Raw genomic sequence first — 22,064 nt, forward strand, 5'->3', positions numbered from 1 at the left:
ACACAGGGTGTTGGACTGGATGGGCCACTGGCCTGATCCAGCATTGGCTTCTGTTATGTTCTTATGTCTGGGGCAAGCGATGCTCTGTATTCTTGGTGATTGGGGGGGAGTGGGGGGGGGCTTCTGGTGTTCTGGCCCCACTGCTGGACCTCCTGATGGCCCCTGGTATTTTTGGCCACTGTGTGACACAGAGTGTTGGACTGGATGGGCCACTGGCCTGATCCGACATTGGCTTCTCTCTTCTGCTCTCTCTTTTCGTCCATCGGCCCAAGTCTCTCCTAACCGGGATGAGTGGTTCCGGTGGTACTGGGGTGCCTACCACGGTACCCACCATGGTAGCTACAACTGTACCCACAACGACGGTACCCGCCCTCCCCCCGATGAGTACGGGTACAGGAGTGCCAGTGACGATGGCCCCGCTGACGACCACGAGCCCTGGAGGGCCGGGGTCTACTGATGGAGGAGCCACCCCTCGGCCGGCGGTGTCGTTTATCCCAGTGCATTTGGGGAAGGGAGTAACCTACCGCCGCAAGGATCAGGATTGGGGCCGCCATTTGGGGGACTCCACGCAGACTACTTGGTCGTTGCCGGGGAGTCGGAGTTGGGACAGTGTGTGTGACCCCCGGCTTAGCTTGGGGAGCTTCGGGGTGACCCCAAGCAGACCCATCACGTTCCCATCGAGGTCTTCGTTAAGCCCGGGAAGGGACGTAGATGGGAGGCTGGCCGGCCTGGAACTGGACTACCGCACAATAATGTGGGACGTGGGGCAGTTGCATCCCTTACCGGGGATGGTGGCCCAGGCGGTGCAGACCCAACTGGCCGCCCATCGGAGCCCCCCGGTAATCCCCCCCCTTGGCCCGCCGGTCCCTCGGCCGCCTTCTCCGCCTGTTGACCCTTCGTCTGATGAAGTGTGCATGCACATGAAAGCTCGCACCATGAATAAAGCTTTGTTGGTCTAAAAGGTGCATTGGACTTTGTTCGACTGCTTCAGACCAACATGGCTACCAGCTTTATCAACCATTTGGGTGAATGTTATTGGGAAAGTGAGAAGGATCAAATTAACACCAGTTTCCATGGGAGGCTGGCTGACGGGTGTGATAAATGAGAGGTGAAGTCCTTTTTGTTAGCTCGACTTACCCGTTCTTCCCGTCCTTCCGAAAGGATGACAACGATTCGGCCTTGCCGCTTGCGTCCAGTTCGACCCATTCGCTGGACAAGACGAATTGGACTTTTCTGAGCATCAAAGCAGACGATGAGGTCAACTTCTCCAATGTCTAACCCTTCTTCTCCTACGCACGTGGAGACCAACGTGTTGTAGCCGCCTGCACGGAAGTGCTTCACCACCTAAAAAAAAGAGGAGGGGGAGGAGATTGGATTTATACCCCGCCCTTCACTCGGAGTCTCAGAGCAGCTTACAATCTCCTTCCCCTTCCCCTCCCCACAACAGACACCCTGTGAGGTAGGTGAGGCCGAGAGAGCTCTTTTGAGAACTGCCCTTGAGAGAACAGCTCTGAGAGAACCTGTGACTGACCCAAGGTCACGCTAGCAGCTCCATGTGGAGGAGTGGGGGATCAAACCCAGTTCTCCCAGATTAGAGTCCGCACACTTAACCACTTGTCAGCGAGCTGCCAAAGAGATTTGTGTGTATCTGAAATGCTTTCCCTTGGTCTCCCTTTTCCCCCCTTTGCTCGGCTGCAGAGAACACTTTCCGGTCTCATGGTATCAGGCATTCCTTTTCCTGTACGCTAAGGCTGCTTTGAACTATCGTAATCTGCAAGGTCACAGGTGGTGGCGAGTCGGCTTCGCTTAGTCCATAATGAACAAGAGTGTGAGATGAGCATAATTGTTTATCATTTAAAAAACTGTTTCTTTCACAGGCTTTAGGCGCGAATCTGACAGCATAACCGCAGGAGCGGGAACCATGTCCATTGGTTATTGCTTTTATGAAATTGCTTTATTATCCTTGCCCTGACTGTTGGGGTTATTCTAAACAGTGCACTTGTTCCAGAATCATCATAGCTTCAATAAATATTACTTTGCTTCAAATGTGTATTGGATTGATAGCTGTGGGATCGGACACCACTACACCAAACTAGACTGAATCATTTGAAATTTTGCTTTACAGAAATTTCTTCCACTGTGTGTTCATTCTATGTGTAAGGATGGGCACAAACTGGGAGGAAAAGTGAAGTTCGTGGCTGAACCACAAACTGAATCGGGAAGCTTGTCGCGAACCAAACCAGTTTGTGGCCCTGCGTACCATGTTGAAAGGGAGCACAATCCCTTTCAGCGAGGTTTGCAGAAAACCTGAAAAACAGCTGAGTGAGGGGGAACAGCTTGCTCCTTGCCGCTCAGCTGTTTTTGCAGCTTCTGGTGGGAGACCCTTTAAACCCCTGCTTTCTGCTCCATCCACAAACTGGCACAAACTGCTTTAAAAGTTCATGGAAGTTTGTGACGCTAGACCCAACATGAACTTGGGTTCGCGAACCACAAACAGGGCAAAACTAGAGACAAATTTTGCTTCATGGTTCGGTTTGTGCCCATCCCTATCTCTGCAGTTATTTTCCCACTACAGCAGGGGTCCCCCAGTGTGGTGCCTACAGGTGCATTGGTGCCCACTGACACCTTCCCTTGTGCCCATCCAATGTTTTTAGGAAGTGGGAGGGGCCACGTGGGGCTTTTGCCCAGCAGGGCTTCTGATTGGATGCACAGATTTTTAAAGAGCTGCTTGTCACTCACCACAACATTCTTGCCACACTGGAAATGCTGAAGAGTTACTATTGGAATTAAGCATGACCTCACTCCCCAATATCCTGTGCTTGGCCCCACCTCCTGTGGTGGCCATTTTGTGAATGCGTCCACCACCTTGCGTCAGAATCTCAAAGGTGCCCACTGGCTTAAAAAGGTTGAGGACCCCTGCCCTACACTAATAGTACAGTAATGTGGCCCATGATGATCCATAAGAACATAAGAGAGAAGCCAATGTTGGATCAGGCCAATGGCCCATCCAGTTCAACACTCTGTCACACAGTGGCCAAAAATACCAGGTGCCGTCAGGAGGTCCAGCAGTGGGGCCGGGACACTAGGAGCCCCCCCCCCACTGTTGCCGTCCTCAAGCACCAAGAAGACAGAGCATCCCTTGCCCCCGACCGAGCGTTCCTATCTGTACCTTGTGGCTAATGGCCATTGAGGGACCTCTGCTCCATATGCTTATACAATTCCCTCTTGAAGCAAACCATGCTTGTAGCCTCCACCACCTCCTGTGGCAGTGAATTCCATGTGATAATCACTCTTTGGGCAAAGAGGTACTTCCTTTTATCCGTTTTAACCCGACTGCTCAGCAATTTCATGGAGTGCCCACGAGTTCTCGTATTGTGAGTAAGGGAGAGAAGTACCTCTTTCTCGACCGGCTCTATCCCGTGCATAATCTTATAAACCTCGATCATGTCGCCCCTCAGCTGTTGTTTCTGTTAAACACATCCACAAAGAGCTATGTGGCTAACAGTAATAGTTTACCCCAGGGGGTCCCCAATCTTGTTGAACCTGTGGGCACTTTTGGAAAACTGAGAGTAGCACCACCACACAATGGTTGCCGTGGGGTGGGACGGAAGGCGAGGAACAAACACAAAACGCAGGAAGTTTAAACAACATCTTGAAAGGTTTCCAGCCAAGCATCCTCCCATGATGCAAGCAGCTGTGTCCACGGGGATGCTTCCAACCCACCGAGGGAGGCTGCGTCCCAGGCTCTTCTGAAGCACCTCCTACCTCAAGGAAGCAGACGGTGGCTAAGACCGAGGGCCAGCTCGGTGTGGCGGTTAAGAGCGGCAGATTCTAATCTGGGGGGCCCATTTTGATTCCCCCACTCCTCTTCCACTGGAAGTCCGCTTGGGTGACTTGGGACCAGTCCCAGTTCTCTCTAAACGCTCTCAGCCCCACCTGCCTCACAAAGTGCCTGTTGGAGGGAGAGGAAGGGAAGGCGACGGAAAGCCGCTTGGAGGCTCTTCAGGATACAGAAAAGCAGGGTATAGAAACCAACTCTTCTTCTTCTTCCCTTCAGAGAAGAGATGCTTTGGGGTAGAAGCGTGTGGATGTCAGGAAATGTACTGGCAAGCACCGTGGAACCCACAGGACACCATACTGGGGGTGACTAATATATTAGTTTATGTGGATTTACACTGCATGCTTAAACTTGGCTTTAGGTATTTAGGAGAGACTAATTTTGAAATTTTAGGAATGCAGCAATAGTACAGGTCGGAACAACAGTGACGGTTCTACAGCCACCGTAATGTGTATAATTGTAACCAGTGTTCCCTCTAAGCTGAGTTAGTGTGAGCTAGCTCACACTAACTCAGCTTAGAGGGAACATTGACTGTAACCAGGGCCTAAATGTTGGTGTGTTTTTTTTAAAAAAAACACACCAACATTTAGGCCCTGGTTACAGTCAATGTTCCCTCTAAGCTGAGTTAGTGTGAGCTAGCTCACACTAACTCAGCTTAGAGGGAACATTGACTGTAACCAGGGCCTAAATGTTGGTGTGTTTTTTTTAAAAAAAAACAACAACAACAGTGTGTATACATCGTACACAGCAAAGACCGTCAAGCCGTCCACATTCTAAATGGCCGCCACGGTGTTACAGACGGCATTCGCCGGGCACTACGGCATTCTTTGGAAGTGCACTCTACAACCCTACTGGTGCCGTATCCCTTTGCCAGCAGGGCTCTCTGGCCAGTCATTCCATCTCACTACCTCGAGCTGCTCCTTCTGCGTAAAGCCCTTTGCGCTCTTCCCCGTGGAATGCCCCACAAAAGTCATGACCCTCACGACCGGGTGGTGCCGACTCAGCATTTCCGCGATTTCATGAACGCTGTCACGGAACGAGGAGAAGATCATGACTCTGGTATCGGCCGGCTTGCTTTCGACGGGCTTCTGGTCTGTTTAACAGAGCGGGAAATATAGCAAATCACTGCAAGGCGGAGATCCAGAGCACTGGCTGCAAAGCCCTGATGCCTATCAATTTCAGTAAAAGACAGCAGGCCTTAGAGTCCACAGGCAACTAACATTATTATGCACATTTGGGGACTTTTCTGGTCATGCAGTATCGGAACAGGAGGCCTTGGGATGGGATTGAGGTGTCGCGTGTTCTGGATGTGGCCGCGCTCCTCCCGAAAGCAGCTGGCTCATAGCTCGGGGATGCTGCTTGACTCAGGCCTCCTGTTGGATAAGCAGATGGTAGTTGTGGCCAGGATCATCTTTGGCTGGTAAGCCGGCTGCAGCCCTTCCTGGGCAAAAATGATCTTGCCACTATGGTGCAGGCACTGGTGACATCTAGATTACACTACTGCAAAGTGCTCTACGTAGGGGGTGCCCTTGAAGAGTGTACAACTGGTACAGAACACTGCAGCTAGACTATCGACCCTATGATTCCATTCTTGTTCCATCTACACTGGCTCCTGATTTATTTGGGGGTCCAATTCAAAATGCTGGTACTGACACTGAAAACCCTATAAGGCATGGAACCAGCACACCTTAAAGAATGCACGGAGCCTGCTGGGTGACCTTGGGCCAGTCCCAGCTCTCTCAGAACTCTCTCAGCCCCACCTGCCTGACAAGGGATAACCTCTGAGGCCATCTTTAGGGGCTCTGCTTCATTTCAAGATAGATGGAAGGTCTTTCACATCACCCGCTACCTCATCCTTTTAACTGGAGATGCCGGGATTGAACATGAGACCTTCAGCATACAAAAAAAAAAAAGTTTAAAAGCTTTACCCCTGATCCACAGTTCCACCACTAAAAGCCGAATCTAATTCTCTAGCAAAGCAGGTGAGAAGGGAATCTGAATAGCAAACTGTGAAAAGTAAGAATGGATCACAGATTACTTTAAATGCACCAGAAACAGAAAGCGTTAGGAAGGAGAATTTTGTTGTTGTTCAGTCGCACAGTCGAGTCCGACTCTTCGCGACCCCATGGACCAGCTCCTGCCAGGAGAATGCAGGTCCCGCCAGGAGAATGCAGGTCACTTAAAAAATTTTCCATCACCATGTGGGTTGGAGACTGCAAAACACTACAATTTAACAGTTTCAGACCAAATCATTTTCGTTCCGTCTAAGACCTACCTTTGTGTTCCTTCCAGGATTTGAAGTGCTCTACAACAACCTCTTCTAATTTCTTTAACTTTGGGTGACTATAGATGAACGGTTTCAATTTTTCCTTTCCTGTAACCCCAAAAGTTCATGGTTTGTTTGTTTTTTTAAAAATACATTTATCACCCAACTCATGAAATATTTCCATTCACAATATGAATATTTTAGTACCTCAGTAAGGAAACTCAGAAACAATAAAACAGATATATTTGAGGATTCCTTTTTTTAGATAAAAAGAAAAATAAAGGAATACATTTGTTTAAAACTAAACTGAAACTTGAAACTAAACCGCTGAATTGTCATTCCTTGCAGCTAATTCCCCTCCCCTTCAGATTTCAGAAGCTGAGCAGGGTCAGGTGGGGAGGTGGGGAGACCACTCAGGAAGTTCCAGGGTCATGAGGCAGAGGCAGCCAATAGCAAACAACCTCTTGCCTTGAAAACCCTACAGGGTCGTCGTAACTTGATGGCACTTAACATCACCCCCCCCCACACACACACACACAGGGGAAACGTGGCTCTTTCAGGTGGCTCCACGTCCACCTCAGTGCTGCACACAATGCCAGGTCCATGAAAACAAGAGCTGTATAATATCTGACCCGTAGTACAGGTGAACCTGGTTTGCTTGACTGAAACAAGGCTCAATGAATTGGATGTCAGTTTGGCACGACTGGCACCAGCTATGAAGCCCCTCGCCAATCTCACGCTAGAGGACTGAGGGGGCTAGGAAGCAATTATTTTCTGGGGAATCAACCCCCCCCCCCAGTCCTTCAGATTAGAATCCACCGCTCTGAACCACCACCCGATGCTGGCTCTTCTTCTTAAGAGCGACTAACTCTTATCTGAAGAGTTGAGTTTGATTCCCCACTCTTCCTCCACATGGAGCCTTGCTGGGTGACCTTGGGCCAGTCCCAGTTCTCTCTGAACTCTCTCAGCCCCACCGACCTCACAAGGTGCCTGTTGTGGGGAGGGGGAGGGAAGGCGATTGTAAGCGGCTTTGATACCCCTTGAGGTGGTATGCAAACCTACTCTTCTTGTATGTCCCTTCGGCTGGGCACCCCAGGCAGGGTAGGGTTCCTGCTGGTTTATTTATTTCAATATTCGTCGGCCCCCTTTCTTTCAAGGCAGCTTACAATATTTATAACAAAGTACACAGAATAGGTTACATTTAAAAATATAAAACCAAGCTTCAAAGTAACAGTTTAGGAATGCTTTAACCAAATATAATGCTAATGAAACCATTTCCACCTGCCTCCTGAAGACTGACAGTGAGGGGGCTAGGCACACCTTCATGGGGAGTTTCTCCCATAATTTATTATTTATTTATTTATTCCTTCAATTTATATACTGCTCACCCCCTAAGGGCTCTGAGCGGTTTACATCATACAGTTGATACCATTCCTAATCTAAGGCCACACACATACAATGGGGAAGTGACTAACCTAGCAGGCACCCTATGGTGGAGTCTTTCGTTGTTATAAACTTTCCTGCGGGAGGTCTGTGGGGTTGCCACTAAAAAGGCCCTCTCTTGTGTAGTCACCAGACAAACTACTTTGATTGGCAGGACAGTGTCAGGATTCGATCGTCAGCTCACACCACACAGCGCTTCATAAGAAGTATTCTGTTTATTGGTAGTTCAGAACTATGACACGTGAACTTCTTTTGTCAGGAATGGCCCAAGGCAGCGGGGCACCCTGAATTATACTAGTTTCCAAATGCCCCCCCCCCCCGTTACGAGCAGAAGCCAATAAGCACTGTGCACGCAGAAAAGAAAGCGGGCAGAGTAGGAGCCCTTTGTTCCCAGCAGGTTAAGGGCAGCTGGACCTTCCAAGGTCAGGAAAGCAAAGGCAGATAACCACCCAGACAGGAGGCATCGTGTTCGTGTACCAGGCAGAGGAGGGGAGAATCTCCCCTCCACACATTCCAGAGAACGGCAGTGTTAGCGGACAGACAGTCAGGAGGGCCTCTTCCTGTGATCTTAATTCCCAGGCATGAACATGGGGGAGGAGATGGCCCTTCAGATATCCCAGTCCCAGGCCGTGTAGGGCTTTAGAGGACAAAACCATGTTCTTGAATTGGGCTCAGGAGTGGCCATTTTATTTGCCAGAGCTGTAATGGGGTATACATTGCAGAGATCTTTGGGAAGGGGGTACCCTGGGCTTTTATTTTGTCTATGTTAAACTGTGATTCTTTTAACTATGATTTGTAAGCGGCCTTGAACCACGAGGAAGATATAAACATTTTAGTACATCAAGGACAAGAGGTCCCGCTGCCTCAGTGGCACTGTGCGCATGAGCCTCAGAGAACCCACGTGCAATTTCAGCCCACATTTACAATGTTCCTTATCCTTTGGCAGACAGTTTCAGAGAGCTGGTTTGCAGCAGAGCAGCCAGATTGGGGTCCATTAGCACTATAGAGACCAACGGGATTTCCAGGGTAGGAGCTCCTTATGGGAGCTTTGACTTTCGAGAGTTCACACCCCGACAATCTTGCTGGTTTCTAAGATGCTGCTGGACTCAATTCCAGCATTGATGTGTTCTGAGTACAAAAAAATTTAAAAGGCCGACCTGATCTCTTGTTGCCATTCGCCAAAGTCTCAGCCGCCGCCGCCGCAAACATGTTTTCAAGCTGGCTGTACAACGTCATGAATTCTTCATTGCGCCTTAGTTCATTTCTGGCACGAGTCATACCTTTGAGAGAGACACCAGTTTAAAGATGCAACTTTAACACCCACCTTACACAGACCATCGACAATAAGACACAAGCAAAGCCATAACGTGACATTATTTCAAAAGTTTAGTGCTACTTGAGAAGGCACACGTGTCTGAACAAGCTTGTCTTTGACGGGTATTGACAGGATTCATTAATTCAATTTAACAACTACCAGTCAATTTAGCATCAGTATTTTAAAAGTCAAGCCCCAACGGGAGTTTCTAGAAATACAAGCCCGCTTCTACTTGCATGAAGTCTTCCAAAAGCCGGTCCTACAAAAGACACATTGTGCAGCTAAAATTCACGAACTCCTGTAAGTTCTCAAGTCTGCATCCATGAATTTTAGCCGCACAATGGCAATAAGCATCCACACAACTATAAATGAAAGCTCCCCCCCCCCCCTTTTGGAAGACTTCATGCAAGCAGAAGCGGGCTTGTAATTCCGGAAACTCCTGTTGGGACTTGACTTTTAAAATACTGATGCTAGATAGACTGGTAGTTCTTAAATTGAATGAATGGACGTTATTGCTATACTGAATGTATTGAATATATGTACCTGACAAGGATGTTATAATAGCACACAATGCACTTTATAGAATGATAGTTATAAACAGTACATGTTAATTTACAAAAGGTTCTTGCAGTGTGTATTTATTCGTTACTTGACTCTCCTAACACCGCAGCTTGGGTTGCTACAGGGTATTGACAGGAGCCAAAGGAAGCCACTCAGTGATCAGCAGACCCAAGCCAGATATTGCCACCGAATCCAGCTAAAATCAGCTTGCCTTTGCACAGGACTCCCTCGGTGCCCATCCCACCCACCTAGGGTTGCCAACCTCCAGGCGGGAACTGGAGAGCTCCAGGAGCCACCACTATCTCCAGCTGACTGAGACTGGTCCCCCTGAAGATGACTGCTCCGGAGGGTGGCATCGTACTTTGCTGAGGCCACTCCCCTCCTCAGGCCGCACCCTCAAGCTCCGCCCCAAAACTTTCTAGGAATTCCCTGGCCCAGCGCAGGCAGCCCGACACATCCCCGCAGCCAGGACGTTGCCTTTCTATACGTGGTGGTTCTTCCGCCACTACTCATCTCAGCCCAACCCTGAGACTATTACACCATGCCACCAGGGTGCCAGAATTAGTGCTCTCTTGAACGGAACTATTTAGGCAAAGAAGGTTTGGCTGGTATACCCAATGGTCCAATTTTCAACAATTAACAGCCACACAAACTGGCTCTTCTTCCAGCTGGTATACAGAACTAGTAGACAGTACTTCCTCCTTGACAGGAAAGCAACACCTTATATTTTATTTTTTGCCTGAAAATAAGACCCATATTAACCTGCCAAGAGGTCCTGCCCTATATACCCCCCAAGAGAGGCAAAGGTCTTGAACACCAGACGCCGGGCTTCCAAACCTACGCAAGCTGCACTAGCCAGGCCTTTTAAACTCAGAACTCTCACAATATTGATGAATAGGTTTTTTCTTTAAAAAGCTCTCCATTTGGTGATGACTATTCTATATACAAAATCACATTCTTTTCTGTGACAATATTGCCTTTTGTTGCTTAAACTGGACAGTAGTATATGCACACTACTGTGTACAGCATACTGTAAGAACGATCCCCCCTGTGTAATTTTTGCTCCATTCAATGAGTCATGTTAATACTTATACTTTGATTCAGTTAAGAACATCAGAAGAGCCCTGCTGGATCAGACCAGTGAGGGTCCACCTAGTACAGCCTCCTGTCTCACACAGTGGCCAACCAGTTCCTCTGGAGGGCCAGCAACAGGGCACAGAGGCCGAGGCCTTCATAAGAACATCAGAAGAGGCCTACTGGATCAGACTAATAGTCCATCTAGTCCAGCATCCTATCTCACAGAGTGGCCAACCAGTTCCTCTGGAGGGCCAACAAAAGGGCATAGAGGCTGAGGCCTTCATAAGAACATCAGAAGAGCCCTGCTGGATCAGACCAATGGTCCATCTAGTCCAGCATCCTGTCTCTCACACAGTGGGCAGCCAGTTACTCCTGAGGGCCAGCAACAGGGCATAGAGTCCGAGGCTTTCCCCTGATGTTGCGTGACTTGCGTCCTGGCTCTGGGATTCAGAAAATTGGGGCCTCTCTGAACGTGGAGGTTCCCCTCAGTCACCGTGGCTAGTAGCCATTGACAGGCTTATCCTCCATGAATCTATCTAACCTCCGTTTAAAGCTGTCTATTCCTGTGGCCATCACTACATCCTCTGGCAGCAAATTTCACATTTTAATCACTCCCTGTGTAAAGTTCTGTCTTTTAAATTTCTGGTTGGTTCCAGACTTCTACAATACTAATCGTATTGCATTGTTTATTGAATGTCCCACTGTGCTGATGATATTGACTCACTCTGTGTAATCAGCCTTGAGTCCCTGTAAGAAAGAAGAAGAAGGAGGAGGAAGAGGAGGAGGAGATTGGATTTATACACCGCCCTTCACTACCCAAGGGAGTCTCAGAGTGGCTTACAATCTCCTTTCCCTTCCCCTCCCCACAACAGACACCCTGCGAGGTGGGTGGGGCTGAGAGAACTCTGACACAAACTGCTCTTTCAGGAACAGTTGTGGCCGAGCTTGTGACTGACCCAATGTCACATCAGCAGGTGCCAGTGGAGGAGTGGGGAATCAAACCTGGTTCTCCCAGATTAGAGTCCGCACACTTAACCACGACACCAAACTGGCGGACTACAAATCACATAAATCATAGAATCATAGAGTTGGAAGGGGCCATACAGAGCATCTAGTCCAACCCCTTGCTCGATGCAGGACCAGCCTAAAGCATCTCTGACAAGTATTTGTCCAGCCTCTTCTTGAAAGCTGTCACTGAAGGGGAGCTCACCACCTCTCTAGGAGCTAATCCACCTCTCTAAATAAAGTTCTCACACCCCTATACTTTGTCACTGCGGTTTTAAGATCCCATAGAAGAGCTCCCCAAAGTGCTCTGGAATTGAGATTCTGCAATGAGCGAATACCTTTGATTAACTAAAACATTAAATTATGTAAAAGCCACAGGGGAAGATTACAGCCATCACCTCTATTTTCCATGTCGCCCAATGATTTCCAGAGATTACACAAGTGCTTGTCTAAATGCAAATGTTCAGGCTGGTCTACAGCAGTGTCCCCTCTAAGCTGAGTCAGTGCGAGCTAGCTCACAGGGTTTTAGCCTCCAGCTCACACATTTTTGTCTTTGCTCAGGGAGGAGGGCTCCAGAGCAAACTAATGTATGCAGCAGCCAAATCGCTCGCTCACAACTTTAATGCCAGTAGCTCACAGAGTAGAATTTTTCCTCACAGGACTCCCCAGCTTAGAGGGAGCATTGGTCTCCAGCTACCCGCAAAGAAGTGTTCTATCCGAGACGTGGGTCAGTCTCTACACGTCAACAGCTGATCTCGGGAGGCCTGAAGCAGGTTTCCTCACAAAGGCAGCCCTTACCTTTCGATCCGTCCATAATTCCAGATAAGAAGATATACAACGAGCGCATCCCCATTTGCAGCAGCAGCTCATAACCGTGATACAGACTAATACAAAGAGCAAAATCGCCTTCTATGATCCCTTGCTGCACCCCCTAGGAGACAAGGGATTCAGTTACACAAGGCTTATACACACCCCGAGGAATTGTCGGTCTTCTCCATGAAATATGGAAAAAGAATCCCAAACCCCCGATTAAAACAAATGCAATTCTCATCTACAGGTGGCTCGGTCACCTCTGAAAGCAGACGTACCCGCTGTTCTGGCTCCAGGAGAATCGGCTGCTGGATTACGACACATATCGCATGCGAAGCTGGCCTTATACAAATCATTGCAGGGGGGGAGCAGAATTTTGTGTTTGGACCGGCAACAGCTCTTAGGTCTCGAGCAGAAAGGTCTTTCAGCTCTGCGGCTCAAGATCCTTCACTTGAAGATGCCGGGGAGTGAGTCTAGGACCTCTGGCAAGGCACACTTGTGCTCTGCCGAGGCCCTCAGCATATCACCAGAGAAGCACTAGCTCCCTACGTTGGTGGCACCATGCCTCCGTTTTGCCCCAGGTTCACCCAGCCAGGTGCAAGTGGAGGAGTGGGGAATCAAACCCGGTTCTCCCAGATTAGAGTCCGCACACTTAACCACGACACCAAACTGGCTCACAAGCTCGCAAGCCATCATGTTTCAGCCCCACCCCCATTGATGACAAAGATGTACTTTGTAGGACTGGGGCACTACTGAGACAATACTAGAAGTAATTTTCAACACCAAGCAGCACTATATAAATGGTTAAATACTATTGATTAGGTGGGAGGGGGGAAGAAACTTCCACAGTAAGATTATGCCGCCGAGCAATTTTTACCGAGAAGCAGGAGGCAGGGTTTTTCCTGAACTGATCTCTTGCTAGGATTATCTGGTACTTCGTAAGAGCAGAAATATCTCGTTGGGACAAAACCCGGAATCGAATCAGACGGCCAGCGAAAGCTTCCAGGACCTGCATGCAAAGAGAAGAACGTGGAAGAAGTCTGATGAATACCTCCCCTAAGCCTTCATCTATCAGCAGCAATGCGTTGGGCACTACGGAACATGGAAGTCGCTCTGTCTGCACCTAGCGGGTTTCCCACTGAAGAAAGACAGATCATTCAATGTAAAGAGTAGCATAGCCATGTGCACACATAAAGGGGATCACTTTATTTATTTATTTATTTATTTATTTATTATTTAGATTTTTATCCCGCCCTCCCCACAGGCTCAGGGCGGCTTACAGGGCATATCGCCGGTATAATACTACAATAAAAACATTAAAAATATTAAATAGTATCAAATATTAAGACATCATACAAACAAAACAGCATACTTTAATATATTCATCTGCTGAGGAGGAGCGGGGAAAACCCTAGAGGGCACATGGCTGGCTTAGAATTCATAAGCCAGTTAAGGAAGATGGGTTCTTTCTACAGGAAGCCTCACTACACATCTGTGGAGGGACCTATAGGGAACAGGGGAGGAGACAAGGATACACTGCTGGCTAATCGAGAGACAACTCTCCTGATGAACGGCTGGGACAAGGATCAGGACCTGGGTTCAGATCCCGACTCTGCCACTGAAGCTCGCTGGAAGACCTCGGGCCAGGCACACGCTCTTAGCTTAGCCTACCTCACAGGGTCGTTGTGGCAACAAAATGGAGGAGGGGAGAAAGATGTAAGGCCCCCCCGGGTCCCCACTGGGGAGGAAGGCAGGACGGGAATGAAGCAAACACTAGACAGAGCCAAAACCAGTACTGTTCAACTGACTTCCAAGCAGACAGTTTGGTGCAGTGGTGAAGTGCGCGGACTCCAATCTGGGAGAACCGGGTTTGATTCCCCACTCCTCCACTCGCAGCTGGCTGGATGTCCTTGGGCAAGCCCTAGTTCTGATAACAGCTGTCCTTGAAAAAGAGCAGTTTCTGCCAGAGCTCTCTCAGACCCACCCGCCTCACAGGGTGTCTGTTGTGGGGAGGGGGAAGGAGTTTGTTAGCCATTGTCTCCGAGTGAAGTGCGGGGTATAAATCCAATCTCTTCCTCCTCCTTTACAGAACCGTAGGACTGCTATCATATCAAGGACCAAGGGAAATGACCGGCTTAAGTCTTGCTTTTGTTTTCTTTTTTCCCTCGTGAACTTGGTGTTGTAAGAGGTTGTGTTGTGCATGTTGTCGTTTTTTTAAATAAAAACCAGAGTGATCCCACGTTCACATCCACCGGTGAGACCTTCGGGAAGGCCAAGCAATCCATATTTTAAAATAACCAACAGTAAATCATGGGGGCACCAAGGAATTCACAGCATACGAGAAAAGGTGATAAGACAGACACTTATTACAGCAAATCTATACAAGGAAGCGGTGCAGGACCACACAGGAGTATTACGGCAGGATAAATCTGCATGGAGATGACGTCTGGACTTGGCATTTAACAAGCAAGGAGTTGCTGGGAAACCTATGGAACAGAACTTGCATACCTAACAGCTGCTGCTCGTAAAAGGAGCCGGGGGGGGGGGATATGGGAACAAACATTTATTTAGAAGAAGGGGAGATTAGATTTATACCCCGCCCTTCACTCGGAGTCTCAGAGCAGCTTACAAACTCCTTTCCCTTCCCCTCCCCACAACAGACACCCTCTGAGGTCGGTGGGGCTGAGAGAGCTCTTTCCAGAACTGCCCTTTCAAGGACAGCTCTTGTCGGAACTACGGCTTGCCCAAGGTCATCCAGCAGCTGCCAGTGGAGGAGTGGGGAATCAAACCCGGTTCTCCCAGATTAGAGTCCGCGCATTTAACCACTACACCAAACTGGATCTTCATTCATTCATTCATTCATTCATTCATTCATTCATTCATTCATTCATTCCCAATGAGGACTCAAAGTGGCTTTCATCATTCTCCTCTCCTCCATTTTACCTTCACAACAACCCTGTGAGGTAGTTTAGGCTGAGAGAGTGTGACTGGCCCAACATCACCCAGCAAGCTTCCATGGCACGAGTGGGGGTTGGAACGCGGGTCCTCCCAGGTCCTAGTCTGACACTCTTAACCACGACACCAGACTGGCTTTCATTCTAATGTTTCCCAGATGTGGAAGGGTCGAACCTCTCCCGGATTCAGATCAGTTCCCCGAGATAAAGATTTCCCAGATCCCTCTGGAGGCCTCTCGCGCCAAGAACAGCACACATTTGGTTGAACGGTAGTGGGGACTCTTTTTCCTTCCGCCAAGTCGCATCGTACTTCTGGAGACCCCCGGTGGGGTTTTCAAGGCAAGAGATGTTCAGAGGCAGTTTTGCCAGGGCCGGCCTCTGCGTAGTGACCCTTCTATCCCTTGGTGGTCTCCCCTCCAGACACTGACCAGAGTTGACCCTGCTTAGCTTCTAAAATCAGGCTAGCCTGGACTACCCGGGTCACTGAGTCAAAATTAAAACAAGTTAATTCACAAGAAAAAGGAGGAGGGGGAGGAAGAGGAGATTGGATTTATATCCTGCCCTTCACTCGGAATTTCAGAGCAGCTCACAAACTCCTCCCTCCCCACAACAGCACCCTGTGAGGTCGGTGGGGCTGAGAGCGCTCTTTCGAGGACTGATCTTTCAGGAAGAGCTCTGACAGAACTATGGCTTGCCCAAGGTCATCCAGCAGCTGCGAGTGGAGGAGTGAGGAATCAAAGCCAGTTCCCCCAGAGGAGGAGGAGGAGGAGAAGATTGAATTTATACCCCACCCTTTACTACTTGAAGAAATCTCAGAGCGGCTTACAACCTCTTTTCCCTTCCCCTCCCCACCACAGACACCCTGTGAGGTAGGTGGGGCTGAGAGAGCTCTTTCGAGGACTGATCTTTCAGGAAGAGCTCTGACAGAACTATGGCTTGCCCAAGGTCATCCAGCAGCTGCAAGTGGAGGAGTAAAGAATCAAACCTGGTTCTCCCAGATTAGAGTCCGCGCACTTAACCACTACCCCAAACTGGCTCTGAGAAGTTTCTCCCCCCCCCCCCCTAATCAATAGTATTTAACCATTTATATGGTGGTGTTTACTGTTCAGAATTACTTCTAGTACCCCAGTCCTACAAGGTACATCTTTGTCATTAATGGGGGTGGGGCTGAAACATGACGGCTTGCTGGCTTTTGACAGGTAGGGGAAGTGAGAACATAAAAACATAAGAGAAGCCGATGTTGGATTAGGCCAATGGCCCAACCAGTCCAGCACTCTGTCACACAGGGGCCAAAAATACCAGGCACCATCTTTGTTTGAATAACATTGTTCATGTGATCACAAACCGATGGGGTTTAAGAGGGGGGGGGGACTGTTTCTAATGTGAAATGTAGGTCTCCAGTTTTCTCATTTCTCTTGTTCTATCTTTTGACCTAATTTTCAAAAGTAAGACAACCAGATGGCCAGGATACACCTTGCTTGGAACACCACCTGATCTCATCATCCGCCGCAAAACAGACCCAAGCAGGATTATGGAGATAGACGGGAACACCTCGTCTCCTGGCACATAATACTAAATCTAATAAGTTCAACAAACATAACCTACTTAGAAAAGACGTTCTAACTGTCCTTACTCTTATTTCTCTGGGAGTCTCCTGCTTATTTCTAAAGGAAAAATACATAACAATCTTAAAATAATTGTTCTGGGCTTTTAAGCCATTATCTTATTATTGTTATGGCACCAGTTTCAAGCTAAAAATACACACAGGCCAGAAAGTCGACGGTCTGGACTAAACTGACTTGAGTTCAGACGAGGAGAATGAAATAAATGCCTGGTTTCTACAGCCCACCCACTAAACAAGCCTTATGACCGTACAAAATACTGACGCGGTAACAATGCATACACAGAGGGTCTGCTATACCAGCTCTCGGAAGTTAAGCAGGGTTGGATGGGGGACTCTGCAGAGAAAGAACCTCTCGCTTGCCTTGGAAGACCCTTGCTGGGGTCACCATCCATCAAGCTGCAACTTTATGGCACTTATACACATGACATTGCTTATGACTATGTTAAAACACACTTCTTTAAATAACATGAAACTATCGTTCTCCTTATGGAGCCGTGGTGGCTCAAGTGGTTAAGATGCTGAACTGCAGGCTGTGGAAGGTCAGTAGTTCAGCAGTTCAAGACCCAGGTGCCGCATGACGGAGTGAGCTCCCGTCTCTAGTTCCAGCTCCTGCCAACCTAGCAGTTCGAAAGCAAGAATTTGCAAGTAGATAAATAGGTACCACTTCGGTGGGAAGGTCACAGCGTTCCGTGCACCTCGGTGTTTAGTCATGCCGGCCACATGACCACGGAAACGTCTTCGGACAGCGCTGGCTCTTCGGCTTTGAAACGGAGATGAGCACCGCAACCCTAGAGTCGGATTCGACTGGCTTTCGAGCAAGGGAGACCTTTACCTTTACCTATCGTTCTCCTGGCCCTGGTCTGGATCGCCCAGACTAGCTGGATCTCATTCGATCTGCGAAACTAAGCAGGGTTGGCCCTGGTCAACATTTGGATGGGAGACCACAGAGTAATGGCAAAGTCACTACGCAGAGCCGGGCAATGGCAAACCACCTAAGAACATCTCTTGTCTTGAAAACCCCACTAGGGGTCAGCTTTAAGTCAGCACTTTTCACCATCATTATTCTTCCTGCTACCTAAAATGAGGAACATTTTTATGACACTGATTTCCAGTCTTTTTCTGGGGAGAAATCTGAATAAAAGTCCTTACTCTTTCAACTAAGCTCACATGTGGAACAGGCCGACCGTAGGAATGTTTGTTCCCACGGGAGCCTTCAAACACGGGTACTGCCGCCGCTGCTGCCAAAGGATGTACTGATGGCCACAAGAGTAAAGAGCTTTAAAGGGGGGTTAGATAGGTTCATGGAAGACAGGTCTATCAGTGGCTACTAGCCACGGGGACTAAGGGGAACCTCTACATCTGAAGGCAGTAAACCTCTGAATCCCAGCGCCAAGGAGACAGCATCGGGGAAGGTCTCACCCTCTATGTCTTGTTGTTGGCTGCCCAGAGGAACTGGTTGGCCACCATGTGAGACAGGATGCTGGGCAAGATTGACCACTGCTTTGATCCAGCAGGGCTCTTCTGATGTACTTCTCAGGGGAAGGCCTCGGCCTCTATGCCCTGTTGCTGGCCCTCCGGAGTAACTGGTTGGCCACTGCGTGAGACGGGAGGCTGGACTAGGTGGACCCTCACTGGTCTGATCCAGCAGGGCTCTTCTGATGTTCTTCTCAGGGGAAGGCCTCGGCCTCTATGCCCTGTTGCTGGCCCTCCAGAGGAACTGGCTGGCCACTGCGTGAGACGGGAGGCTGGACTAGGTGGACCCTCACTGGTCTGATCCAGCAGGGCTCTTCTGATGTTCTTCTCAGGGGAAGGCCTCGGCCTCTATGCCCTGTTGCTGGCCCTCCAGAGGAACTGGCTGGCCACTGCGTGAGACGGGAGGCTGGACTAGGTGGACCCTCACTGGTCTGATCCAGCAGGGCTCTTCTGATGTTCTTCTTAGGGGAAGGCCTCGGCCTCTATGCCCTGTTGCTGGCCCTCCAGAGGAACTGGTTGGCCACTGCGTGAGACGGGAGACTGGACTAGGTGGACCCTCACTGGTCTGATCCAGCAGGGCTCTTCTGATATTCTTCTCAGGGGAAGGCCTTGGCCTCTATGCCCTCTTGCTGGCCCTCCAGAGGAACTGACTGGCCACTGCGTGAGACGGGAGGCTGGACTAGGTGGACCCTCACTGGTCTGATCCAGCAGGGCTCTTCTGATGTTCTTCTCAGGGGAAGGCCTCGGCCTCTATGCCCTGTTGCTGGCCCTCCAGAGGAACTGGTTGGCCACTGCGTGAGACGGGAGGCTGGACTAGGTGGACCCTCACTGGTCTGATCCAGCAGGGCTCTTCTGATGTTCTTCTCAGGGGAAGGCCTCGGCCTCTATGCCCTGTTGCTGGCCCTCCAGAGGAACTGGTTGGCCACTGCGTGAGACGGGAGGCTGGACTAGGTGGACCCTCACTGGTCTGATCCAGCAGGGCTCTTCTGATGTTCTTCTCAGGGGAAGGCCTCGGCCTCTATGCCCTGTTGCTGGCCCTCCGGAGGAACTGGTTGGCCACTGCGTGAGACAGGAGGCTGGACTAGATGGACCCTCACTGGTCTGATCCAGCAGGGCTCTTCTGATGTTCTTCTCAGGGGAAGGCCTCGGCCTCTATGCCCTGTTGCTGGCCCTCCAGAGGAACTGGTTGGCCACTGCGTGAGACGGGAGGCTGGACTAGGTGGACCCTCACTGGTCTGATCCAGCAGGGCTCTTCTGATGTTCTTCTCAGGGGAAGGCCTTGGCCTCTCTGCCCTGTTGCTGGCCCTCCAGAGGAACTGGTTGGGCACTGTGTGAGACAGGATGCTGGACTAGAGGAACCCAGCAGGGCTCTTTGGATGTTCTGATGAAGGCCTGGGCCTCTCTGCCCTGTCTTTTGGCCCTCCAGAGGAACTGGTTGGCCACTGCGTGAGACAGGGGGCTGGACTAGGTGGACCCTCACTGGTCTGATTCAGCAGGGCTCTTCTGATGTTCTTATGAGTTCCTCTGATTTCTCTCTCTCCCAACCCCTGCCCCCTCATTCTGTGCAGATGTACGTGTCTCATGATGTTTACGAATCTGTCAATAAGTTTAAAGTAACACAGCGAGAACACTAAATGCCAGTATCTAACATGATTAAGGTTATTTCAAGATTCGCTCATGCTTTACATGAATTAATTAAATACCGCTCAGCTCTGCAGTGATACTCCTTTGTAAAGCATGAACCCATGAAGCTGCCTTATACTGAACCAGACCCCTCTTGGTCCATCAAGGGGGGGGGGGGCGACGCTCTGGTTTCTGGGCAAAACTCTATGGTTTGAGGGCGAGTTTGGTGTAACAGGTTAAGAGCGGTGGACTCTAATCTGGGAGAACCGGGTTTGATTCCCCCACTCCTCCACGTGCAGCCAACTGGGTGACCTTGGGCCAGTCACAGTTCTCTCAGAGCTGTTGTCTCAAGAGCAGTCCTCAAAAGAACTCTCAGCACCGCCTACCTCACAGGGTGTCTGTTGTGGGGAGAGAAAGGGAAGGAGATGGTTAGAAGCTCTGAGACTCCGAGTGAAGGGCGGGATATAAACCCAATCTCTTTTTCTTCTAGGCACAGCACATGATGTCACGTCTGGTAGTGACGGCACGTGGGGGGTGGGGGTGGCGATGCCTCCGGCTCCCGGAACGACCCCCCCCCATCACCCCACCGGCATGTCTAACGGACCTGGCAGTCCTAGCTGGTGACCACGCAGTTGTTTTGGCCCTTGAAAACACTTGGGGTAGGGGGGAAGCCTCCTGCCCCAGAAGCCCACAGTGGATTGGGGCATCACAGCTTTTTAAAATCTCTGTAAGATGGCGGTAATGACTTGGTGCTGGCAACAATTTTGCCTTCCCTTTTAGAATCATAGAACGTCAGGGCTGGAAGGGACCTCTCAGGTCATCTAGCCCAACCCCCTGGCACTCTGCAGGAGCACAGCCGAAAGAGAGCCCTACGACAGACCCGGAAGATGGTCGTCCAGCCTCCACTTGAAAACGTCCAGCGAAGGAGCCTCCACCACCTCCCGAGGCAGTCTGTTCCACTGCTCAACTACCCTTACAGTTAGGAAGTCTCTCCTGATATTTAGTCGGTAACGACTCCCTTGTAATTTCTACCCATTAGATCTAGTCTTGCAATCTAGAGCAAGAGAGAATAGAGGAAGGAGGAAGAGGAAGAAGAAGAGGAGGAGGAGATTGGATTTATGCCCCGCCCTTCACTCGGAGTCTCAGAGTGGCTTACAAACTCCTTTCCCTTCCCCTCGCCACCACAGACACCCCGTGAGGTAGGTGGGGCTGAGAGAGCTCTGAGAGAAACCGCTCTTTTTCAAGACCAGCTCTTATCAGAGCTACGGCTTGCCCAAGGTCATCCAGCCAGGCGCAAGTGGAGGAGTGGGGGAATCAAACCCGTTTCTCCCAGATCAGAGTCCGCGCCCTTAACCACTACACCAAACTGACTCAGGTATTTGGTTTTAAACAAAATCGATTATCATTTAACCTCCTTTGTAGAACGATCCCTTTAAGAAACTTTGCACTACATCACAGCTCATTCATAATAAAGTAAATAAATAACGATGTGCTCACCACCACTGTGGTCACATACCCCCCCACCCCCCATACGCATCTTCTGGCTCTGGAACCAGTTGAGAGTAAGACTGAAAGAGCTCTTGGGGTTGTAGCGGAAAACTCGATGAAAGCGTCCACCCAGGGTGCTGCAGTGGTGAAAATCAGTGAAACAGTAAATCACCGTGTACAATTAAACAATATTTGTTGGTTTTTATATGCAATGTTGCGAATTCAATTATTACCAATAACACTACAATATGTGATATAAAGCTTAGCAGTACAAAGTAATACAAAGTAATAATTGGCTAAGAGATTCCTTTGAGACATTATGCCACACTGAGGGAAGCTTAGCCAATTATTATATGCTGTAGACCCAGTCACATTAGAGCTTGCTATAGGAGCTCCCCAGTCACCAGAATCTAAGCGTGGTCGCGTACGTCAAAAACTGTATAAGCATTTTGAAATATGGCTTGCAGCACTTCATTCTAATGAAGAAATAATTGCAGAATGACAAACCTGATGAAGGACGCGCAAACGGATAGTGTACTAGAACTCCGTCGTTTGTCTGTAACTAGTATTGTATTACTTTGTATGTA

General features: G+C 49.4%; 1 protein-coding gene across 1 annotated transcript in view; it reads right to left on the reverse strand.

Annotated features, from left to right (window-relative positions):
* Positions 1-22,064, reverse strand: part of FANCM (Fanconi anemia complementation group M) — an 86,573-nt gene that overhangs the window by 37,878 nt on the left and 26,631 nt on the right. Inside the window, exons 6-11 of the mRNA XM_015426651.1 lie at positions 13,193-13,324; positions 12,304-12,436; positions 8,705-8,827; positions 6,114-6,212; positions 4,747-4,931; positions 1,138-1,344 (exon numbers count right to left, since the gene is read on the reverse strand). Of these exons, the coding sequence (XP_015282137.1) occupies positions 1,138-1,344; positions 4,747-4,931; positions 6,114-6,212; positions 8,705-8,827; positions 12,304-12,436; positions 13,193-13,324 (879 nt within the window). The remainder of the gene's footprint in view (positions 1-1,137; positions 1,345-4,746; positions 4,932-6,113; positions 6,213-8,704; positions 8,828-12,303; positions 12,437-13,192; positions 13,325-22,064) is intronic.

The sequence above is a fragment of the Gekko japonicus genome, unplaced genomic scaffold (genome assembly GCF_001447785.1).
Source record: "Gekko japonicus isolate JY-2015 unplaced genomic scaffold, Gekko_japonicus_V1.1 scaffold2117, whole genome shotgun sequence".
Classification (NCBI taxonomy): domain Eukaryota; kingdom Metazoa; phylum Chordata; class Lepidosauria; order Squamata; family Gekkonidae; genus Gekko; species Gekko japonicus.